The 25258-nt window shown below is 39.7% G+C and overlaps 1 protein-coding gene across 9 annotated transcripts in view; it reads right to left on the bottom strand.

Moving 5' to 3' along the window:
- SEMA4D (sema domain, immunoglobulin domain (Ig), transmembrane domain (TM) and short cytoplasmic domain, (semaphorin) 4D) overlaps window positions 1-25258 on the bottom strand; it is a 98470-nt gene that overhangs the window by 4974 nt on the left and 68238 nt on the right. For 4 of the 9 annotated variants that reach the window (XM_014947616.1, XM_014947617.1, XM_014947614.1 and 1 more), the window contains 11 exons: window positions 22275-22373; window positions 20970-21063; window positions 19905-20018; window positions 18881-19032; window positions 16997-17172; window positions 16732-16888; window positions 15539-15761; window positions 14974-15089; window positions 12375-12547; window positions 12104-12147; window positions 8486-10922 (listed from right to left, as the gene is read on the bottom strand). In XM_014947616.1, coding sequence (XP_014803102.1) covers window positions 10006-10922; window positions 12104-12147; window positions 12375-12547; window positions 14974-15089; window positions 15539-15761; window positions 16732-16888; window positions 16997-17172; window positions 18881-19032; window positions 19905-20018; window positions 20970-21063; window positions 22275-22373 — 2265 coding nt within the window. In that variant the 3' untranslated portion in view covers window positions 8486-10005. Of the gene's footprint in view, window positions 1-6215; window positions 6241-7905; window positions 8113-8485; window positions 10923-12103; window positions 12148-12374; window positions 12548-14973; window positions 15090-15538; window positions 15762-16731; window positions 16889-16996; window positions 17173-18880; window positions 19033-19904; window positions 20019-20969; window positions 21064-22274; window positions 22374-25258 lie in introns of those variants that run through there. The other 5 variants (XM_014947619.1, XM_014947618.1, XM_014947623.1 and 2 more) reach the window with 3 other exon arrangements.

Below are 25258 nucleotides of genomic sequence, written 5' to 3'. Positions count from 1 at the left end.
CCTCAAGATTTTTGACAAGTAAAAATTTCAGCAGCTGTAGGTAGCATTAAAAACTTATAACAGTGCAGCTGGCTTTTCAGCAGCTGTAGGTAGCATTAAAAACTTGTGCAGCTGGTGTGTAAAATTCTACCCATGGTATTTACTAAATTATTGCTGTAAATTTGATTTTAGGTTAAAACAAACCAATAAATAAATAAATCCAGATTTGAAGAATCAAAGTATACAGCTACAGAATCAGAGCAGCAGGCTAACGTGCCCCGCTGAACTGCAACAAATTAAGTATTTGCCATATACACATAAAATCCTAGTAACATTTGGCTTTCTAGAAAGTTGAAAGCCAAGATACTGATACTCGAGATACTAATTTAAATGTAAGAGATTATGGATTAAGTAGAGCTTGCTGACGTGAGGCTGAGGTGGGGGAAGCAAGAGGGAGCACTGGCCGACATGGCAAAAGCTCCCCAGTGGAGATGTGTAGCGAAACACTTAGAAGTGCCACCCCATTGCTGTTGGGTTAGCACACTGTTTTTCCTCATTTTTAACATGATTCTTGAAAGGTAACATTAAAAAGGTTTCCCTATACATTATTCAGGGAAACACTTCCAAGCTGGAGAGAGGCGAGTTGGGTAAAACAAAGCACAAGCCCATCAGCCATCCCAAGTCTCTGAAAGGTTTCCCCAGCTAAACTAATCTCTGAAGGATGACAGCAAACTGAAGTCCAGTGAAGATAACTGACAGGTATCCCACAGAGAAATTCTAGCAGGGTAACAAAAAGTCTTTTTCACAAATTCCTATAATCTAGGCAATGCAAAGTTCGGGTTTTGAAAAACATTCCCCTGTATTCCCCTATATACACCAAAACCCCTTTGAAAGCTCATGACATGCAGCAAATTTATTTTTTTTTTAAAAGTTAATTTTAAGAAAAATAGAGGCATCTGGATTTAATGCTTGCTCTCTAACCTGCAGATTTGGCTTGTACTGAGTTCTACTGAACTAAACACTTGAGATTTCAAAAAGCCAAGATCATATAAGGAAGCTCTTATCCAGGGCAGGGATTTAAAAAGATATTATATTCCGGGTGCAGGGAGATTATTTTAAATCAGAGATCAATGTTAGCACAGAAAAATGTTAATCAATATGGTAAACAGCCACCAGCACTACCCAGTACGTAAATGAAAGTTACATTTAAGGCTGGTCACAGTTTCTTGAGTTGTAAGTGGCTGAGTAACACTTGCTGACAAGCTAGCAAACTAATAAATAATAAATGAAGTAATCAGGAAGGTAACAGATTGGAAAAGGAGGGAAAGACAGACTCTTTAAATTGAGACAAGCATCTTTGCAGTTTTCTGAAAAGAGTATACATGGTTATATGTACAGTCTGTATCTCAGATAATGGGTGGGTTTTTTTCAGTTTTGTTTTTCAGTTATTTTTGGTTGGTTTCTTTTTGCTTTTTTAAAATAGGGGCAGTACATTCTAGAAAACAAACTAGCAACAGCTTGACATCAATGAAGTAAAAAAAAAAAAAAATCACTAAAAAGTCAACGAAAACAGACCCCTCTGAAATGCCAACAAAGAGTATTACTTCAAACACCAAATAATTCATACTGAAGAATGCATGACATACTCCTTCAAAAACCTTTGCCTTTGTTAAATTACTAGTCCGTTTGTGTTTACATCATCACTGCAAACTGATGCAGCCTTATCACGGCAGATTAAAACAAGAAGTGCTTCATGTGCACCGTGAACCATATAAAAGCTGGGAGAAGCCAGCAGAGGCGTCGATGCACAGTGCGTGCAGATGAAAGTAGGACACGGCTTCTGCTTTCTCAGAATGCCATTTAAAAGCAGATTGGGGAAATGGTTGACTCACCTGCAATGTGAAAATGCAAATCGTAACTGTTCATGTTTCGCAGCATGAACAGCACTTACATGGATATCCTCTGAGTGGGTTCAAAAAAAGGTTGTGATTTGGAACCCATATAATTGCCTGTGAAGAACAAATGAAGCACTAGCACGCCGTCCAAACCCACCACTTCTCACTAGGCAGGACTGGGAAATCCAGCTTCTCAAATCATAGCCAGGGTGTAGGGGTTAGTTCCAGTGTACTGCTCCCAGCTGAGCCATTACTGACTCAGAGCTGCATATTAGCAAGGAGAAAAACAGTTTAAATATTTAGATTGAATTGCAAAAGAAGAAAGGCTAAGATGGGAGGTCAAGTAAAGCCTTGGAGGCACAAGGTACATAGAGGCAAATACAGAATCACAGAATCTTCTAGGTTGGAAGGGACCTTAAAGATCATCTTGTCCAACCGTCAGCCTAACTGACAAAAATAGACACCCACACAACAAACAAGGAGCATCATCACTAAACCATATCTCCCAGCACTACATCAACCCGTCTTTTGAACACCTCCAGGGATGGTAGACAGCAGTGAATCCCTCTCCTGAGAAAGGACGTGTGCCAAAAGTCATTTAGAAATTACATTTCTATCTCAAAGAACCTGATACGAAGCAAACTACTTTTATACATACCTAGTCATACTATAAAAGCTGCCGTGGATCCTACAATACCTCTTTTTCTTGCACCCTATAATCACATGTATATTAAATTCAGGTGGTGAATACTGCCTGTTTTGTGACCAAATCAGCTTGTGTCTGCAAAGGGCCCATGCAGCACCTGATTCCAGCAGTAAGCTGGAACTAAACAGAAGCAAAGCTGCTGCTCCACAGAGGCACTCCTTCATAGAGGTGCCAGCTGTTTTCCTCAGTCTCAAGAGAGTTTTTGACAAATTGCTTTCTCAAAAGGATGGTTTATTCAGACTGTGCAGATACCAATCAAAAACTTTCAAAAGCATGCAGTGGGCTTAATTTACCTAAGTGCTCTGCTGACAAATGATGCAACTGATAACATTTACCACTGAATATACAAGAACACTTGTTGGTGTGTATGGGACACACTACAGCATACACGCAGTTTGAAATGTTTTAAGCATGTTACAACAGTAAAAAATATTTGCAGGCTACAACTGCTAGTCCTAACTGGAGTGACTTCCTCATGGGGAGAAAGATATTTTAGTGTATCTACTTATGATAATTTATACATTCTTAAAACATAAGTCATACAAGAAGTTTCCCAACTGCACCTTATTATTCATGGCACAGGAAAAACCTGCATGAAAGCTGTCTGCTGCACACTGTAAGATTCTACTCAGCAGAAAAAAAAGTGAAGGAAATCTTTTGAAGAAGAATTAACAAGACACTCTTAGTCGTACTTCCCATCCTTACTCTCCCCTTTTTTAACTTGATGTGCCTTATGCTTAAATTATGTTCACATTGAGCTTGTTCTAGCCCTTACAAGAAAATATATTTTTAAAAAATGGAAAAAGGTGTTCTTCCTGCATGCCTTTCCACAAATTTCTTAGTGTGACCATAGCCTTTACATATTTAAGTGCACAGCAGAAGGAATTTCTACAGAAATGTTTAAAAACCTGCTGTCAATGCCAGAACGTATGAATGTAGTGTCCATCTCATAGTCCTTACAGGAATTAATTTTCAACTGTCTTACAGAAGTCACTTTGGAGGAAGCCATCAGAGTGAGGATAGCACCAACACTTAGAGGGGTTTAGCGCTGTTGGTTTTGCATGCAGAGTCAGATGTAAGAGGGCCCCAGTAAGCCCTGATGTCTGAGAAAAGAAGCGCTAACATTATAGGAAGATGATTGCAGCCCTAAGATATTGCAATCTAACAAGAAGGATACTTTTACTGTCTGTGATTTTTATGCAAAATGGATCTACACTATTTACTTGATTTTATAACCTTAAGAATTTTAAGTTTTTTTTTTTTTTTTTTTAATATATTAAAGGAACAATCTTTTTCAATTTTTCAAGTTATCTTCCAGATACATCTCAAATAATAAAACAAGTGGCATGTCACTGATCCACGAGAAGGAATGGTTTTATCATACCAAGATGCCTTTAAGTGATGAATGTTCACTAAGTGCAGAAATCACTGAAAGAAGTGGTATAAAACTACAAAATAACAAATTAACAGCTACTATCAGCTTACATAGCCAAAGATGCTGAATCTGAGTTGCAGACAGCATGAGATAAAACACCAAAGGTCTATGGAGAAACTAATTAATGAAGAGGGATATGGAATTGCTTAACAAAGAACAAATCTAGCATTCCTGTGTAAGGATAAACCAAGCAGAGGTTACTAAACAGCCATACAGATTAAAGTCAAAGGTATTGCTTCAACAAAGCATCACCATATAAACCTCAAGACATACCACATAAAAATTTTAAAATTATAGAAAATGTAAAATATTTGTGCAGCAGATTGAATCGTACTGGGAGATACAGAGCTCTTCCTCTCTAGACTACCAGTTAAAACATCTTCAGGTTTCAAAAACTAATGATAGGCTTTGTTATTAACACTCATTAACAAAGGCAGGAAGAGGAGATGTTCTGAGGATTTTATACAACAGTTCATGAGAAGAATAAAAAGCTCGGAAACTGCAACTGGTTATAAACCAGAAGTTTAGGTGCGTGGAAAACTGCTATTTGATATTGTGTTCCCGTTAGAGCAGCACAATGTCACAAACAAAGTAACCTCCATTGTAAGATACTGACGTGTTGTCACTGAAAGGCTGTAATTTGCAGTGCTAGATATTTTGTTGTCCAGCAGAAAGCACTTTCCTGCGCAGGCTCACTCTGCTCTGGGTGGTGCACACCTCCATGCATTGCACCACACCTACCAACCAGACCACCCTAAGGCATCAGAGGTGATGCAATTCACCTAAAATTCATCTAAAAATCTCACTCAAGAATGACTTATGAAGCCACTTCCAGGGAGAAAGCTTACTCATTTTCAGGGGTAAGTCAGCCTCTGAGGAACAAGCTCCTCCTCCTGGGGGCTAAGCAGGTGCACCCTTGGGGTGTAGGCACTTTTGAGCCCTACTGCCAAGACCTCCGTTGCACGAGCAGTTGGTGCAGCCAACCCTTAGATACCTGGACACAGACTTGGGGAAGGTCCGACGTGGACTCACTGGGCAGGCAGTTTGTCTAGAGTTTCACTCTGTCTGCAGCAGCACTTGGTAAAAGTGCAGTGCATCCTATTTTCCACACCTTTCAGTGCAACTTCAGGTGTCACCAAACAAGTGAAAAACTGCAGTGAACCACTCGTGACTCCGATTTCTTGCAAGTTATGGATCTTCTCCCACACGGATGTGGGAAACTTTCTTGTACTCCCGTGAAAATAGCATAACCACAGGGAACGTGGGTGTTATCAGATATACCGCGTCTCCGTATCTCCATGAAATCACAACTCTTTTGAAGTATATTGCTGAGTTTGCAGATCTACGTTCACACTCCCAGGGCTATTCTAATGAGACCGAGAAGTTAAGTAACTGTCATGGAAAGACTCCAGCTTCAGAGAAACTAAGGGAGGGGGTAAGACTTCTTGACACCATGGACACACGGAGCCCGAATCTGCAGGTCAGAAATACAAATATGAAGCATAAAGTTTTGCACCATTTCTGATTATAAATAAATTGTTGCTCAGCATACTCAGGGCATTCTAGTATCTCATTAAGCTATGAAGTTAAGGTCAAGGACATGCTACTCTACAGCTGGGGAAGGAGGTGTCAGTAAAAACATCTTCAAGCAGAACCAAAACTGCTAGAAAAAGCCTGTTATTAGTACACCTAAATTCAACAGAGCACAGCAGAGAAAATGCAAAGCAGATGCATACATCATCACCTCACTGCCTCTTCCCTTACCAGATGGTGTAGTATTTTGTTCAATTTATTTGAAACCTGCCTCAAATGTCCTTAAAGGGTTTAAAAATTGTGTAACAAGAGAGAAAAGTTCTATTAGAGAAAGTATATAGAAAACCTAATGTTTCCCAGTGCCTATCTAGCAGGCGGGTCTTTGGAGAAATGTGAAGGTATCAGAATCTTCAGGGCAGTAGAGAAACTGGGAGGCAACTCGTGAAGGGAGATGGGTTTCTTTTCAGAAGGGTAGGAGTACCCCACTCTTGAAAACCTCATTTTCCAGAAAATGGTAACAATACATGACAAGTGGCTGTTTGTGCTGTGTCTACTTTAACTTACAGTTGCTGAAATCAGGCAGTTATAAGTTTGTAAAGTATTATCCTTAAGCGAGCCTTCAGGTTAAAACATGTGGGATGAGTAATAGATGGGTAAGAGAACTCACCAACTCCTGCTGAGATTCCAGACAGCTTGAAGCAGATATTTACAATTAAAAAAAGGAAGAGATTCAGTAATTGCCATAAATACAAAGTTAGAAACTTAATTAAAACTCAGCTTCAGGTTTTTGACTGGGTGATGAGGCAATCTATGTATTTGCATCACACACTTGCTGATACCACATCCTGTATTCAGAAGACTAGGTATAACATTTAACTCTTTGCCACTCTCATTTTACCCTTCTACTCCTTGCAAACACATTTTATGTTGTATTCATAGCTGAGGGAAATAAAGTTCCATTACAAGTATGAGTATATAAAGAAGTACCTACAGGCACTGAAGGACTGTGAATAAACCCAAGCAGAGAGCTTCACAGTAAAACTCAGCCACCCCCCACCCATGGGAAATTTATGTGTCCTCAAGTGCAGACCCTAAAAGCATGCAAATAATCAGTTTTGTATGCAGGTTTGCATTTGTTGGATTTTTTTTTTTTTTTTTTTTTAAAGTCAACAGAATAAAGTTGTAACTCTGGGCAGGAGAAGGCTGTGATGTATCAGCCAAAATGTCTTGTTTCCCAAGGGGTGTAAAATCCCCATCCATAGCACAAAGTCCAGTCCTTCAGTGCTTTTGGAGAGAAGCTGGAGACACTTCCACAGGTGGCTCCCCTTGCCCCCGCCTGCCTCATCACTGCATCTCCAGTGTCTGAATCTCACCACAGATTCCTCCACTACTCCTCCCTGTCTCCTCAGCAGTGAATTCCACAGGCTGACTTTAGGATACTGTTTCTTTCTTAACTTCACTACCGAGGCAATTTCAATTACCGACAATTTTTAAAAAGCAACATGAGTATCACATTAAAACAGACATTGCTGGATGAAAAAAATTTTAAAATAAATTCCAGCTCTGTAGCACTACTATCAAACTGTTTATTGCTCAAAGAACCCCGGTCCTGCTGTTGGTCTTTTTAGACATGGAAATACAGATCATGCCTTTGTTAGGAGCTACTCTAATAAAGATTTATGCCTTTTGATCTGATCCCATGCAACACTAACACACACTAACTCAGAGAGCAACATGAAATAATACTACTTTTTGAAATTCATCTATATCAATATTCTTTTCTCTTAAGGACTATGGTTACATTTTAAAACCTGCTGAGACCCATTAATCTCACTTAGCTTAAACAGGCAACTACTATCTGGAAAAAAAAAGCTGAAAGACAAGTGTTGAATTTCTACAGAAAAGACAGCTTTGTTCTTCTCCTGTACATCTTGGATAATATACTCTTCATAAAATGGAAGTTGCCATTACTGTAAGTACTTTGCCATTTGAAATAAGTTAAGATGTAAAAGGAGTAACTGACCTGGTCCAGAATATCCCAAATTCAGTGAAAAAATTTACCTGCTGAACATCCATATGCAATCAAGATTCCCTGAACTCTTGCAACATGCAAGCAAGCCTACTAAAGCCAATTCACTATTAATATACTGCAGTAGGCTGCTACATCAGAGCCTGCATTTTACAGTACAGTATTTGCAGTGCCAGGTTCTTGGTTACAGCATGTTGCCAACACATCTTGAAATGGGTCTTTTTTTTTTTTTTTAATATTCAAAAAGTAAAACATACACGGTACATGGTGACATATCTAAACCTTTAATGCAGAAAACGCTACTTTATACTGGGGTCCTCCAACTTACCCGTGGCTTGGCAGAAGAGGTGAACTGGTCCTCTGACACCAACATGCTGTGCCTGGTCACTTAGGAAAGGTGGCAACAACATGACCTTTCCAGGGTCTGTGCTAGACCACACATCGGGCTGGGTACTGGTGGGTGAAGGAGGTGAATCACTGCCCACACACGACAAAAAGGAGGTACCAGTAGGAGGGAAAGGTATAGGAGATGAGGCTGTGTGACAGAAGAGGACAGAAAAGAAAAAGAAAAAAAAAGAGGGTACTAAGGAAAAAAGTTGTAAGAAATACATCACACACTGAAGAAATAATGCAGAAAGACAAATGAATTTTAGAAGGGTAACAAGAGGAAGTGTCCCAATGCCCCTAGAGAAGAGCACTTTCCTCCTTCACCCATGTCTCTTTCTTGACCCATCGAATCTCTGCCCCTCCCCAACCCCCAGGCTAAAAGCCATTCAACTAAAGCTGAGGAGATAATCTGCTTCAAATGTTTTCACATTTCCCCCCCCTAAAGGAAACCACAAGGAACATTAGGGATTTGCAATATGGAAAGCAGTGTCACTGTGTCAAGTTTCACAAAAGTCAAGATATAATACAATTTATTTTAATATTTATTCTGTTATATGTACATAATTAAAAATAGAAAAATAAACCAAACTGAATCTTATAAAATATAAACTGTTTACACTAAGATGGTCTAAGTTACGTTTGCATCAAAGTTCAACATAGAAAAGTAGCCCAGGCATACTACTGTTAAAACATATTCTACTTCTAGCAATATTTACAAAAAGATACAGTGAGAGGAACAATTCTTCAGGACTCTACCACACAAAATGCTTTTACAGACAAACAGCACTGCTGTGAACCAGGCAGAACAAATGCACACTTTCACATTTGCAGGCACGATTCACATAAACAGTTCAAATGACTGATTGATTGATTGAGCAGCTCCAGTTTCAGTCTCCAGTTGCATAAGAGATTGGGAGGTGTCACACAGAAAAGGTGACGCTGCAAAGATTTGTCACAAAAAGAAGTGGAGTTATTTCTGAATTTAAAAAAAAAAAAAAAAAAAAAAAATCGGCAATGTTTTCTCATCAGGCTGTATCCTAACAGTCCATTCCAGTGAGTCACTAGCTGAATTATTGTAGTTAATTCTTCTTGATTCCTGTTTTGCTTCCACAGTACAAAAAAACTCTCTCTGTGTCACTGCTAACTGACATCTGCTTGCCTGTACTGTTTCATTCCCCCCAAAAAAGGAAAAAAAACACCAAAAAAATCCAGTTTTGTATAGAAAATAGAATGTGAATATGTGAATAAGTTCAGCTTGCAGGGGTGGGAGCAAGAAAAAGGAAAAGCATTCCTAAAGCTATTATTTCCACCCTTCCCCCTAACTTACTCCATGTTTTGTACTGGTATTGTTGTACCCAAATTTCTAGAAAGCAGCAATGAAAAAAGCCTTTAAACAAGATTATCCCTGAGAATCTTGCGCAAATCAAGCCAATGCTATCCCCATTATACCTTAAGATTTAAGATACTTAAAAAGCAGTTAAAAAAATAACTTCAACTAACTAGAGAGACCTAGTGTGCCAAAACACAAAGCATAAAACTAAAAATAATCACTAGAAGGAAAAAAAATGTCCCAATCAGGACAAAAGTCTATAATTTACCAATCTGATAAACTAAACTTAATTTCCAATTTGGAATTAAAATGAAACTAGGTCTTTTTTTAATGGAAGCTAATATGTGTCGACTGAAGTACTTTTTAAAGCCAACTGAATTAGAAAGTTACTTTTATCCTATGGAAGAACAAGCAAGTAATTGTTCACTATATCGAAGTGCTTGGTGGGGGAAAAACTGGGAACAAACAAATGGTGATCTGAAACTGGCCATTTAAAAAAAAAAAAAAAGACAAAAAAAAAAGACAGTACAACACAAGATGCTACAGTCTGCCAACAAGAACACTGCTTCTCTAATCTGGCGAAATCTGAATGCAAATTGGCTTGCTGTACAGTTTAGGCATGTGATCCCCACTACAGCTCAGCTCTGCGCTCCGACAGCGAGCCACAGGGCCTTGGCTGATGTCCACCACTGAAATGGCCGACGGAGTCCTTCAGTCCCCCTCCGCGTCCGAGTCGGCGTACTTGAGCTCACACTTGACGTCGAAGGGCTTGTCCTTGGGCTCCCGGGACGCCTGCGAGTCCCCGGGCTGCCGCTGGCTGCTCCCGCAGTCGGGCTCCGTCTCGTAGCCGGTGTCGTGGGCCAGCTTGGGCTGCTCCCCGCTCTGGTGGCTGACGCTGCCCTGCTCCACCAGCGTCTCCTTCACGCTCTGCTCGCAGTCAGAAAAATCTGACTTGGTTTTCTTCTTGCTGAGCAGCATGACAGAGCGGAATTTCAAGCACTGCCCTGGCAAGTACCCTTTGTAACAGTTGTAGGAGAGGAGGCACAAGAAGAGAATAAAAAAGAAGAGGAAGAGGAACATCAACAGGAAGTTATCGTTTGACTTGAGGAACATTGTCTTCTCCGGTACCGCGTCAGGAATTGAATTGAAGAGCTCTGTGTTAGAGGCTGCACTCGTTAGGACAGGGCCAATGGGCTTTGTTACTACCCTTGCTGTCGTAACTGGTACCGTATGTGTGGTCGAGGTGTGATCAGTAGACCCCTCGGTTGATACAGCTGATACTTTTGGCACATCTCTATTACCTTCTGTTGGTGAAGCTGCCACGGTGGGACCCACCGTGGTATGCTGAATCTTCTTCAGTTCCAAAACATGCTTAGCCAGCACTTGAGAAAATTTCTTATTCTTCACTTTTTCTTCTGACAAGCACTGGTAAACACCACTGTCTCCTTCTGATAAATTGAAGATGAGCAGCGCCTTTTCTAGCAGACGGTACTTGGGGCTCTCCACTCTCAGTACATCGTCTTTGAACTTCCAAACTACCTGTGCCAGATTGGACTTTTGAGAACACTTGAGTTCTGCTGTGCTCCCATGCTTGAATGTATGCTGTAGAGAATTCTCTCTTACTTTATCTGGAACATCAAAATAAATGTGCAGAGTATCAGCAATGATTCTCATTTGCTCTAAACTGTAGAGTTTCACTAGACTGTACAACAGTCTTAACAGAAGTGCAAAAATTGTGACATTCAGACTTTGCTTCACAAAACTAAGACGACGGCATGCAAGAATCTCAGTGAAATACCAAGCCACAGCTGCATGCATGACATCAAGACAGACAATGAGACAGGACAACTCAAACTCTAAGACAGCCTCCACTTCCAAAAATGAGACCTTGTTGATTCACAACTGAGTATGCATCTGAGACAAGTCATTGTTGTTTGAGACAAGTCACCGTTGTTTGAGACAAATGGCTGAACTTGGTATCACTTAATATGCAATCAGTGCATTTTAATTAAATCGGCAATTACAAAATATCCAAGAATAAATTGAACAAAATGCTGTTAATTCAACTTAAAGTCTTTGCTAAAAAAATAACATATTTTATTAAAAAATAACTAAAAAAAAAATTTATGGCACACCCACAGTGCAACACTATAAATTGCCAAAAAGCCTAACAAGCTAAACTCTTCATCGTGGTCCATGCTTTGCTATGATTAGAAATAAAAATGAAGTACATCAAACTCTTGAAACCATTTTTATTGCAGTACAAATTTCCTGTAATGCTACTACTCTTTTAAGATCTCCTCGATCTGGTGGCAGCAGCACACAGGAGGAAGGATGGACCTGTGGTTACTTGCCTTTAAGGACTATGGAGGGCACTTCAGCTGTTCTGAGTCCCCCTTCCCTCTCACCATGAAATCAGCTTTTTTCAGGATCATTTCATCTGATCCAACAGCAATAACCAAGCACTTATCAAGGCTCACAGCTGAATGTCAAATACTGTATGATAGAGACAGTGTCCTCTGCAATGGAAGTACTTGTGGTAAATACTGCTTTCATTCAGAAGTCGCTGTTGAGGTACCCCTGTTCATTTCAGGGGTTTGTGCATTGCACACTGGAATGTATACACACACAGACATTTCAAGACAACAAGCAGGCTGTACAGGTGCTCGAGCTTATCCAAAGCAGAACCTCGTATCTATTAAAATATAAACGAATGTCCAGATAACCATGAAAAAACAAGCCAAACTAAACACAACTCCTTCACTACTCCATCTAGACATGTGAAAGAGCTCTTCAAAGACTAACTCACCAGAACAAGATGATGCATCTCCACCTATGTTCTGAATCCAGTTCCTGTAAAAGGAAGTTCAAGCATTACAACTTCAAATCTTGTTTCCTACAGCCTGCCCATCCTCTTGTATTAAGTAAGAATCATCTTATCCAAATAGCACAAGCAGACATAGACGGATAGGAAAAAGTTTGCATTTGAAAACATTCAATTAAAAAAAATGCCAATCAGCAAGGGGCAAGACTGATGCAGTACTGACTGTAACTGTACAGTAATCAAAGGCTACCATTACCTTTCAATTTCACTTTCTTTAAAAATATCAATGCAGGAACCTTCAAGGGGTTTCCAAGCACAGTAAGGATCCCTTGCTAAAACACAGTCAACACAAGTGGTGTACTTGTCACAGAATGCCACTGGAGACTGAACCACACCAGAATTTGAACCAGCATAGAGGTATCTTCTTCCCTAAAATAAAACAAAGCACAACAAAAAAAACCACACCAATCACTTTCCCAAAGCTGAATAATCCAATTAATGAAATAATTTAAAAATGGCTAAAAGTAAAGAGATGCATAGAGCCATGTTTGTAAAAACCAGAGCATGAGGGTAATAAGCATTTTTATTAGCTTCTATTTCTAAAAAGGAAAGGAGACTTATCTTGAAAATATTCAGCAATGCTGGAAGTGCAAAAGGACAAAAGAACAAAAACCTGAAATAGATACGTTTATGAGAATGGAAAGTAACCATGTCTAACCATGGCTTTATCACACAGTTTTTCCACAAATATGAACGCACCAATAATCCTTGTATGAGCCGAGGCAAGGTAAGCCTGTGCTGATGACACGACTGTAGGAGGCACACCAGCCTGAACAGGTAAGGGTTGCTGTTTATAGAACCAGCCCCTGCCCCTGTTAACCCAAAGCAATCATGCTACTTTCAGCTCTGCTACCAGTCAGGTCTCTGCAGCCACATCACCATCTTCCTTACAAGAGTGACATGCAGCTGCCTACTTGCTGCTCAAGGAGGAACACTGGATTGCATTCAAAGGGAACAGCACTGGCACGACACCTGGGAAGAGGGGGCTACAAACACAACAGCTGTTTGACCCACTGTTGCTGGGGATCCCAAACAAGTCTCACTCTGAGCATGACAGGAAGAGATCACATCCTGAACACTCTTCTCATAAAAGCTAGACAGCTGCCTTATTTCATTCATCTGTTTCAAGGCTAAAGGTACGCTGTGAATTTACATATTATTATGCAAAGCCTCAAGGAAGGGGCCTGCATTGCAATCGAAAACCACCAGTGATCGATGTTCTAGTCCTTTTGGGAGGCCATGCCTACAAAGCCAGTGGGTTGGCTTCACCCCGAGCAGAATATCCAGTTAATTTATCAGCACCCTACCACAGTTGTCATGGCAAACGAGCCCCATCCAAGCATAGACTGGCTTTTCCTGTACTGCAGCTGTAGGGATCTTGATATGTAGAAATGTACTCTGGGGTCGTGTCTGCAGTGAGACAGCCTGACTCCAGCAGGACGAATATGGTCACAAAGTGATGGGCAGACTTCCAAGAAAGACTTCTACTCAAGAAACACTCTTCAAAAACTCATGTATGTGGTGCAGACTTTTGGTCTTGAAATCAGAAACAGCTTTCATGACTCCGGTACAAGACCCAACCTCCTACTCCTCAGAAAAGAACAGAACCGCTGCTTTTATGGGAAAGTACTGGGTTCTGAGCACAGAAGGTTTTAGTCACTGATTTTCATTTGTCTGTCAAAAGACAAATGTCTGTGTCCTCAAGACTTCTTTCTGTTCTAAGGATGAAAGGACAAATAAGCATGCAAGATGAGCATGAAAGAATTACAGCATAAAGCTCTCTTTTCTCTTGTGTTGGAATGCAAAGTTTTATTTAATAATCACACAAAAATAAAATCTGTTTCTAAGACATCTTAGCAGTATTTCTAAATCCCTAGCTGCAGAGCATTTATTGATCACTACATAGCTAGTATGGTATTACTACCAGACACTTTAAAAGAGTAACTTTTTCCTTAGAAAATGCCAAAATTTTGCCATGTGAGAGGTGTGGTGATACAAGCCACTGTTTAGGGTGATAATGCCACAGACGTTCATGGATCTGCAGGTCTGAGTAACGAGGGCTGGAAACCTAATTAGTGTACAAAACGCACACAGTGTTTATCCTCCCACTGTCACAAAACCACTCCAGGGTTAAATTGAGCAGCTGATTAATAGTGCAGAACGACTGGGTTTGGAGCCTGCAGCAAGGCTTGTGTCCCGCAGCTGCAGCTGGTGCTGTGCCGAGTAGACAGGACATCACCAGAAGTCCTCACCCCCAGCTGCACCAACATGACTGCTGGCATGAGATATCTACCATGCAGGAGCCTGCCGGATTTGAGACAGCAGAAACCAATCAGTTACACAATTACAAGTCTCTCTGCTAGACAAGACTGTTCTCTCTTCCTAGGTCTATTTCCTCAGAAAGATATTCCACCTCCTCTGCTAAACCCCCCAGGATTTTTTTCCTCACAGATTTGCAATGGCCACAAGAGGTCAGGATTTTTACATTACTCAACCTGAAAACTGGTACCTTAAAACATGTTACAGCCTTCAGCTAACTCCCAAGGAATCCAAGTGAAGACCTGTGATGCACCACCCACCACCCTCCCTACATACTTTCAGAAGCTTGCCACCTACCAAATACACTGAAATGCAGCAGACAATATGTGCTGCTGCTGCATGAGGAGCTACAGATACAGCCTTTGGTTCTGTGCACAGTGACTGCCTTCTTTCATCATGACAAGGTTACAAGGTGGTAATAAAAGTTTTGTGGAAAACCAAAATGAGGTGAAAGCTGTGATACTTATAGCACTTACTTTTTTGGACGAAAGCAATAGAGTTTGGACTGGCTCAAAATTTGGAAAAAGCTGTGTTTCTTCAATAATATGCATTCCATTTTCATAGCTGATAGCTTTGTGCAGGGCTCCTCGATCTGAAAACACAAAGCAATATATTTAATTAAGATCCTTAAAATAAAAAAGCAGGGGAAAAATGCATAATTGCTATAAGTTGTCCCAAGAATCTTCTTGCTGTTCAGCTGAGGACTTCACATAACTTTGTGCCAATGGACACCCTTAAACATGCCATCACAAAGAGCTCTAAGCAAGAAACAACGTTGTGGGACAAATAAAGACAATTTAGGGATTATCTTATGTGTGCTTTTGCTGCACATATTGCAGTTTTGCAATTATTTTCCTGCAATCCTTTTTCAAAGGATGTAAGATTCTCCACCTACTCACCATGGCCCTTTACATTTAATGAAAACAACAGCTGGTATACAAGGACTGTAAATATAAAAATTTCAAGAGTTTCACTTAGAACATACTTGAGTCTAAGGCATCAGCGCATCACTTAAAAAAAAAAAAGTTTTGCAGAACTCACCTGTACTGATGAACATAACATCATACAGAGTACCATTGAGTGCTCTGACTCTATCCACAACAATCTGGGTATACTTCACATCTCGTTTTACTAGTTGAGGTCTGTCTCCCATTGGAGTCACTGAATCATCCATTAAAGGATGATCTTTAACAAACTGCAATGTTTTGTCTGGTAAATTCAGAGAACTCATGTAGTGTGATGCTCTGGCTTCCTTGTTTATACACTAACGGAGGTGGGAGGAACAAAGAAAAAAAAAAAAAAAGAGACAAGCACTTGGTATCATTTACTTGTACAAAATAGAGACAATTAACAGCAGCCACATGCATTTCCCTCTCTTCATTATTTTGGGCAGAAAGCACACCTTTACATTATACACATTCTACCAAGGAAGGTCCTCAGGTCTCTCACTTTGGCTTCTGTGATACACTAATCACAGAATAATACGGGGTTGAAAGGGACCTCTGGAGATCATCTAGTCCAACCCCCCCTGCCAAAGCAGGTCCACCTAGAGCAGGTTGCACAGGAACATGTCCAGGTGGGTTTTGAATGTCTCTGGAGAGGGAAACTCCACCACCTCTCTGGGCAGCCTGTTCCAGTGCTCTGCCACCCTCAAATTAAAGAAGTTCTTCAGGCAGTTTTTGTCTGGGCCCAAAACACATTTTAGGAAAATACTTCTTCTGGACTCTTATGCTTCTTAACGGCTTTTAACCGTCACCTCATTCAGCAGTAACCACAAAATGACTTCAGGGAACATGAGAAAGGGAAGTGTGTGAGAGACCAACTATGAACATTTTAGTTTGCAGAGAAATGCACTGCATTGAATAAACCTTCTGGGCCTACTGAGACAATGCAAAGACTGCTGTTCTTCTGTTCACCTGAACTAAAAAGTATTTGACGTTGCCTAGTGTAAACTGTCATCTATTTCACCACTAGAAAATTAGTAACAAAATAATAAAAATATAAAACTAGCAAATAACTCAATTATAAATTAAAAAAAATCCACTTCAATTCCCAGATACAAAGTTCAGAATAAATCACTTGGGTGTTCTTCTACAAAATCTTTACAAAAGAAAGTATCCAGATCAGGGCAAACTAAAATTAAGCTTTAGTATGTTACCTAATATTTTCTACTTTCTTTACTCCTGAGCATTAAATAAAGACTAATCATCAGATCCAAGATTACAGAAACGTACCGCGCCAGGTCGAGGATTAGGAATCTCCCCATTGTATCGTACCCACTTTGTATGAGACTGTTCTACTGTAGCACTCTGCATATATTTTCCTTTTGAGAAAACCTCTTCTACAGTAGACAGATTGTATGCACACACTGCTGACAGCCCCACATTATTCCTAAAAGTTCAGGAAAAAAGAAAAATAAGATCATAGCAGTAAATATTACTTGTAGTAGCCAGCTGAGATTAAAAGTACTGAACCAGGAAAAGGCTATACCACACTTACAGTTGTGGGGTGAAGACTCCATATATCACTGGTTCCTTCAAAGTTGGAGACTTGAGAATAAAAACGTCATTGATAATATTGAAAATTAAATTCTTATCAGGGATGGTACAAATCAATCTGGCCTTGAGAAAGGAAGTCCATTTTTTCTGCAAGGTCCTTAATCCTCCTTGGTCCCTCTTTTGATATTAAAAAAATAAAAAGGTGTTTGTGAGGAGAATTAGCAGCATTTTTGCATTTAAGAACCACTGCTACAGAACATGAAATTACCGAGCCCTGCTCTTTTCTAACATCTGACCTATAGCAACATCAATAAATGTTCACACATTCACAAACAGAAAATTAAGGAACACACAGAAAAATTAGCTGATTTGAAAAAATAGAATGGTTTCTAACAAAATGAAGAGGTAAGATGATATATGAGACCTATAAAAGAACAATACTTCAGCAACACTTGAAAAATTGAGATGAGCAATGTACCCTGAGAAAAAAAACCTGTTTATTAGAATAAGCGAAATAAGCATGAAAGCATTATACTGCCACTTAAGAGATATAAGTAACATTGCATTTATTCTGTGACATATAAACTGATTTAAATTCTAATGTTTTAATATGCACTTACACATCCCTGATATTAATAATTTCATCAGAAAAAACGCAGGAATGGCTTAATCCTGCAAGCAGCTACCACCTTTATTTAGGATTTGCAACACCAAGGCTTAAAGAAGTCAAGGTATATTGACTAGAAATATTTCAAAACATTTGCTACTCGAGCTGTAGCTCTGGTACTTCTCTTCAAAAAGCAAGGCACATTTGAACATCACTAATATTTCCCACTCATTATCCAATGCTGTTCCGCAAAGTTCTAAAGGAAATTGCAAAATTTATGAAAGCAGTAAGTATAAATGCTTATAGATTTGCAACCTGCCATTGATTTCTATTTCAAACAAACAGCAGCAACAAAGCTCTTCCATTCCACGACAGCCCCCTTTTAAAGTGTACACAAGCTGTTGAGTGGGAAGAGAGCCATAACAATAAGCCCAATGTAAACCTGCCTCCAGCTGCTTGTTTAATGGAAATCTCAAGGGCACTAACTTCTTACTGACGTTTTGACTTCCATGTTTAAATATAAAGCAGTGAAGTCAAAATAAAACATCTCAATGTCATCAAAATGAAACAGCTAGATAAATTTCCTGTTGGAAGAAAGAGTCCCAAGGAAATTGATACATTCCACTGGAAAAGTTTTTGTCAAATCAACATTTTCTACGGGAAAAAGCTCGGCATAAGATTTTTAACGAACACTTTGAGTACATACTTTAATCTGCTTAAACTGAGGCTTAAACACAGCAAGCGTGACAGAATCAGGCTGCTGGTGACCCTTTTCCTTGAGGCTCTGGCAGCTCATTGAAGTCCAATCTGCTGCGCCGCAGTCAAGAGCTACTCTGCTGTGGACACAGCTACAGTTTTGTTTGCACACAGCTACTTACAAGTAACTTGACAAAGACTCTATCCGCTCAGCTCCAACCAAAGTCAGTTCTTCCCAGGGACCTGTACTTTGAGCTGTTTTAAGAAAAATAAAAATGAAGCCAGGGGAGAGACACTTTTTCTGTTGCTGGGTGTTTTTTTTTCCTCCCCAGGGGTAGGCAGAATCCTCAGAGGTACAGAAATCTCACCGCTGTGCAGAATCAAATCAACTATTTGTTCCCAAAGCAACAACTAGGCTTTCTCAGTTCTAAAAAACTGATTGAAATTGCTGATTCACCAAGATTCACTAAGTTCAACCACTTCCATTTAATCGGCAAAAGTCCACAATAATAAATACTTTTTAACACATACACACACACAATTCTAGTTGAATTCGTAAAAGTAAACTGAACTATGCCCCACCTTGCACACTCTAGCTATTCTTGGAATCATGAGTTTTCCAACAAATTCATACTCCACAGACACCTCAGTGAAAAAGAAGTATATCTTGTCATCTTCTCCATCTGTGCTGTTTTGATCTGCTCTTATCACATCAGCAAAAACAAAATTGGGCTCTAGAGATAGAAAGAGAAGAATTGTATATCATATATGAGACTGCTGACTTGATTTCCTCAAAGACCCTCTAGGAGTCTTCTTTTGCTCCAACCTCACACTACACTTACCTTCTTCTCCTGTCACTGACTTGCCTACATAGTTTGCTGTTCATAGTAAGAATAGCATTTCTTAAAAAATTGAAATAGAGAAAAACACAAAACCACAAACCCTATGTGAAAGCACTAAGGTACCTGAGAGATCTCTATGGTCTGATATGTCATTACTTCCACATTCAAGCATGGTTTTTCTTATGTGCCTGGAGAGGTACCATCCTCTATTCAGCTACTAGCTTATGCCCAAAAAAATGACATTACAACATGTATCACAAAACACAGTATCCTGTACTTTTTGGACCAAATGCACCTTTTGGAATATGTTAAATTCATTATTTTGGTCCTTTTTGGCAGAAAGCCACCAACCTCTGAGCATTCGCAAAACTTTGTAAATTTTGAAATTCAGGAACTGAAATAATCAGAAACCATCATCAGCTCAATTTGAAAACCCATTAGACCAAAGCCATTCTCTTCCTTACTGTATCATAACTGTGCTGCATTATTGCAAGGATGAACAAGCAAATATAAAAACTGTAGCCCTTTAATGTCAAGCTGAAGCCTGTATGTCTTGAAGCTGTTTCCATTATCAATGCTGATAAAAATCCTTAAATTTCAAAATAAAATCTCTTGATGGCACACATTAAGTGTATGCCAGTAAAATATAATCCATTCTCTATGAGATATTAGACAACTGTCCCTTACCCTAGGTAAGACATTTAAGCTTTTTATCTGTAAGTGCAACACTGAAGAAGGTTGGGTCAGTTCTCATGCCCACTTACCATTAAGCCAAGGGATTGCATATTCTGTTCTCAGAGGGCTCTGATGAGAGTGCCTTGAAATGATAGGTTCACTTCCCAAGAAATTGTAAGAAGTCCCAGAATAAAGCTCCTCATCTTTAACACAAAACCAAATATTTCAGACTTTCTTATGCACTGGATACCAAAAAGGGTACATAAATATTTCAAACTATGTAAGCTTAAACTTCCCACAAGAAAAGATAAACAACGATTTCCTCTAAATTGCCCCAGACATGTCTTCCAAGTTTACATTTCTGCTGACCATTCTCAAGACTAACACTTCCTCACTTGGGTTTATTATTGCCCTAACACAAGCAGCTGGCAAAAGTCAGCACTGTTTTTGTGGTACTTCAACACTTAACACGTAAACCTACAGTTTATGTACAAACATGCAAATTTACTTAAGAAATGCCATTGAAGTTTTGGAAGTAATTATTTTACTCTCTTTCTATGCCACCATTATTCAAACTCAACTTTCAAGAATTTGGGCAACAATGCAGGGAGTTCACTCTTTTCTTTCTCATTTCCTGTTTCATGTTACTTTTAGCTTCTCATTTATGATCTTGTGACACCAGGGCACTGCCACAAACTCTGGTTTCACCAAATCAAGATTCAGTGGTGTCTAATCACACAATAATATACTTGCAATAAATATTTCACTTCCTTATTCTGTCTCATTCTCCTTATTCTGCCTTCAGGACAGCTAAAAAATACACTTGTTAAATTTACTGAAATTACAGTGATTGATACTACAAAGGCAGCCAAAGTACATTTAGATTACCTGGATTAAATACGTTAAACACCCAAAAATATAGTTTAAAAATTAGTATTTTAAAAGTTGTTTCCAAAACAACCTAGAATTTTAAGTTCTCCTTTTAAGAAACACACTAAGGTTGACTACGTAAGTATTTTAATGTCATCTAGATTGACAGTAAAGATGAAAAAGCATGGACATAATCTACCATTTTACACTGGAAGACTAGAGAATGACAGCAGAAAAGAAGAATTTTTATAGATAATAATGATGAATGCAAAGTCTGAACTTACCAACCATAACAGATGTGTAGCTTTGAGCAGGATCAAACGGACATCTGCCCTTACCATCTTCATTTTTACCTCCAAGTTCAAAGGAAATTAAATTCTGCAAAAAATTGTAAAAAGTTGTAAAGTGCAAAACAACTGTTTGCACTTTTTCTTTCAGAAACTTGAATGGTGCAAAGGTAACTGAAAAATACACACAAAATAATGGACTGTATCATCAACTTTCAGCAAAGGCATTTTTTTGGTAAGATTATAAAATGCAGACAGCAGTCCAGCAGACAGAAGGAAATGTGATCCTATGCCTTGTGAGGGTGGGAGCAGAAAAGAACTGAAGACAAAAAGTTAAATCCAGACAGACCTCAAGAAAGAGCACACAAAAAAAGCAAGACAGTAGGAAAGGCAGAGAAGTTAACTGATATATGGAAAGAGCTGGCAATTACTGAATTAGCCTGCATAAGAATGGAGTTTTTGAAATCAACAATGCTTTCTGAAGTGAATTCAGCATTTTTTGAGATCATGTTACAATTGTGAAATGGTGCAAATCCAACTGAATTTTAAAAAGCAACAGAGTACTTTGACATCTACTTTATAAATCCCTTAAAAACAGAGGGAATGAGGACAAGGAAGCAGAAGAACTGTAGCCACAGTAGTGGCGAAGAGATCAGTTATACTGTGTAATGAAGACATTGGAGGCTAGGAGTAATGACTTCTGGCAATGCTCCAGAGGTGACGGCAGGCAGACTTGCAGGCAGGGGAGACAAAAAGAACAAACAATTACAAGATTTCTCAATTTCAGAATCGTTAAGAGCCACAGTAAGGAAAACGATACAAGAGTCAACAGCAAAAAAAAAAAAAAAAAGAAAGTTGGTTTTGCACCAAGACTTCACTCTGAGGCATTCAGCACTATGAATCTGTGGCATAGCCAGGAACAGAGACAAGACAAGCAGAGACAGAAATCCAAGAAACTTCAGGGAGATCTGGTAATGGATAGGACTCACAAAGAATGTAATTTCAGTTTTAGAAATTGTTTTTATGCTAAAGCACAATACACAAAGAATTATGAAAGCTAAGAAAAAGAAAACCCGCAGTTAAACAAGATGAAACAATAGTTCAGAGAGTCCTTTGAAAAAGGAACAGCATGGTTTATTTCCCTACTCTATCATGACCGTGGGACAGCGCAACAAACGCTCCCAACGTTACGACCAGCACTGAAATTGCAACAGTCTTTGGGAATAGAGATTAACTCACCGTTTAAACGAGCTGCATTTAAATTACAGCTGTTACTGGGTCAAAACACAGGTACATTCTTACCAGGTAATCACATGTTGGCTGAAACGCATTAGTTCCACACACGTAGAGGAAAGTACTGTTCAGCTGTTGCAAGACACGCACGTAATTACGACACTCTGTCTGTAAGAGAGGATGAGAAAAGGACTGGTCTTATAAACCATAGCTTCCACATTCCGATATAAATAAACAATTAAAGCTGTGCTGGCAGCTCATCTGTTGCTACTAGTTATGCCACGCCACACCACACCAGTAAGTCTGGGAGATACAATCACCACTGGGACACCACCTCCCTACAATCTCCAGGAGCCCTAGTCCTGCAGCACTTGGTTTCCTACAGCCAGTAGTGCAGAGGTGCCTCATTATACCTATTAGGGTAGCATGAACAAGTACCATACGCCCAGTGGGGTGCATCTCAAGTTGTCCCATGAAAACACACTCCAAAGACACATCCAATCCACAGGAATGATTAGTTAAATACAGAGTAAGTTTTAGACTTTGTCATCCCTTGTAAGCCTAGATGAAACAGTAAGTAATAGTCAAGGTCGTTTCTTCGCAGAAACCTTTAATACCATTAAATTAGCTACAAAGCTTTGTAACTTATATCTGTCCATTTTTTTTCCAGCCCTTGATATCAAATTGCTATTTCATCTAAGGAAGCTTCTAAATTGCTCTGGCTCTGAAACAGAACAAGGACATTGAGTAAAGCCTTGAATAAAGAATACCATAAAGTATCAGAATAATAACCAAGAAAAACAACTCTATACACCCACTTAGATTGAGGGAAAAAAACAGTATCAACAATATGCCTTAATTCATGCTAGTACACAGCCAGATACCACCACTGCAATGTAGTTCCATAAACTATTTAGAAAAGTACAAGCACTGCTCCTACTTGTCCTTCTTATAAGCCAAACCAGGTATTTCTGAGATTGCTTGGTGTGTTTGGTATGGGAAAAAAAACCAACCAACCAAAAAAAAAAAAACCAACCCTCAAAAAAAAACTGAGAGGAAAATATAGCGAAACTATTTTTCTGCTAGATGAGGTCCTTGAATAGATGCTTTTTGCTGGTCCTAAACAGCATACTGGTGATGGGTTGGGGAATGGACTGCCCATTCTAGTGTAAGAAATAGCAGTAGTGGCTTAATATCTTGACCTTTGTGAAACTACTGCACCACGCAGAATATCATGGCTACAATTTAAGTGTGAGGTTATGAGTGCAGTGAGGAAAAAGCACGGCTGGCAGCAAGTGTGACTTGCTAAACTGGGGGCAGGAAAAGAAGAAAAGGAAGAGAAGGTTGGAGCTTTGGCAAAGTACTTACTTGTTTGTTTAACATCCCTTCTAACTAACACCAATAATCTCTGCAGAAGACTGGTGGAGATGCACACTGCATCTGCTAAACTGTATGCACACGCAAGAAATTCACCTCTCGCATAATCATCATGGCTGTATGTGACTGTTACTACTTCTAACTACAACTGAACCTGAAGAACAAAACCAACACTCTAAGTGCATCTTGAAGAGGCAGACAAGGAGGAAATGGGTGCTAGAATAATGTACTGATGTTGTCGGTAGAAGGAAAGGCAGTAAGTTGAGCAAAGGGAGAGAGAGCCCACTCCCACCTCAAGAAGTCCCATGAATGCAGGATATCTCTCAGCCCTGGACACTGCACCTGGGGGTTTATAAGATTTTAAACCAAGAGAGGCTACAGGGTTCAGGGGTGCCGATGTCAAATCCCTGGAAGCATAGATAGAGTATTTGCAGCAAGGGTTCAGGGGTGCCGATGTCAAATCCCTGCAAGCGTAGGTAGAGTAGGACTGCTTTTTGTATTTGCAGCGAAAGGAAGAGAAGGTTGGAGCTTTGGCAAAGTACTTACTTGTTTGTTTAACATCCCTTCTAACTAACACCAATAATCTCTGCAGAAGACTGGTGGAGATGCACACTGCATCTGCTAAACTGTATGCACACGCAAGAAATTCACCTCTCGCATAATCATCATGGCTGTATGTGACTGTTACTACTTCTAACTACAACTGAACCTGAAGAACAAAACCAACACTCTAAGTGCATCTTGAAGAGGCAGACAAGGAGGAAATGGGTGCTAGAATAATGTACTGATGTTGTCGGTAGAAGGAAAGGCAGTAAGTTGAGCAAAGGGAGAGAGAGCCCACTCCCACCTCAAGAAGTCCCATGAATGCAGGATATCTCTCAGCCCTGGACACTGCACCTGGGGGTTTATAAGATTTTAAACCAAGGGTTCAGGGGTGCCGATGTCAAATCCCTGGAAGCATAGATAGAGTATTTGCAGCACTTGCAGACTTCCCCTGGCAGACCTGTGCTCAAAGCCTGACCTTCAGTCTTGCCCAGCAAATGTTCACCGTGAAGTATCGCTAAACAAAGTGGCACTACGCGGGAGGGCATGTACGTCCACATACAGTCAACCACCTCAAGTACACCATCTCCCCAGGAAAGCAAATTAAGCAAGCCAGCCATGGTTCCCCGAAACACCCAAACATCCCAGCGGCGGAGCTGCCCGCACTGCTGAGCTGGCAGGAGATGGGGATGGGGAGCTGTCTAAGCAGTCACACCAGCAAGGCACTACCACGAGGGGCACCTCCACCAACTTACCACAATAAGGATATATGCACAGCTAGTGAAACGCTGGTAGAACACCACTGGCCTAATAATAAAAAACACCCTATGCCTTAAAGCAAAGCAAAGAAAATTTTCAGTCATTTTGTAAAATTGAATGCTGGGGTGGAATTATTGCAATTACAGAACAGTTGCTGTCAATTACCTTAGCGAAAATAATACTGGTTTATCATTTCAGTGGAAAAACTTATAATGTTAAGCATACATCAGGGTGTGTTCAGGTTTTTCAAACATTCAAATGACGTTCACTAGCAAGAAATAATGAACTAAAAATTAAAAAAAAAAAAAGACTAAGCATGCTACAGTTCCTAAGGCTCAAGTTAATTAAAGAATTTAGGTGATTATTTGAAAATT

This window comes from Calidris pugnax, unplaced genomic scaffold (assembly GCF_001431845.1).
Source record: "Calidris pugnax isolate Ruff unplaced genomic scaffold, ASM143184v1 scaffold156, whole genome shotgun sequence".
In the NCBI taxonomy this organism is placed as follows: Eukaryota; Metazoa; Chordata; class Aves; order Charadriiformes; family Scolopacidae; genus Calidris; species Calidris pugnax.
Note: the sequence above shows the minus strand (reverse complement) of the source record. Positions and strands in the feature narration are given on the sequence as shown.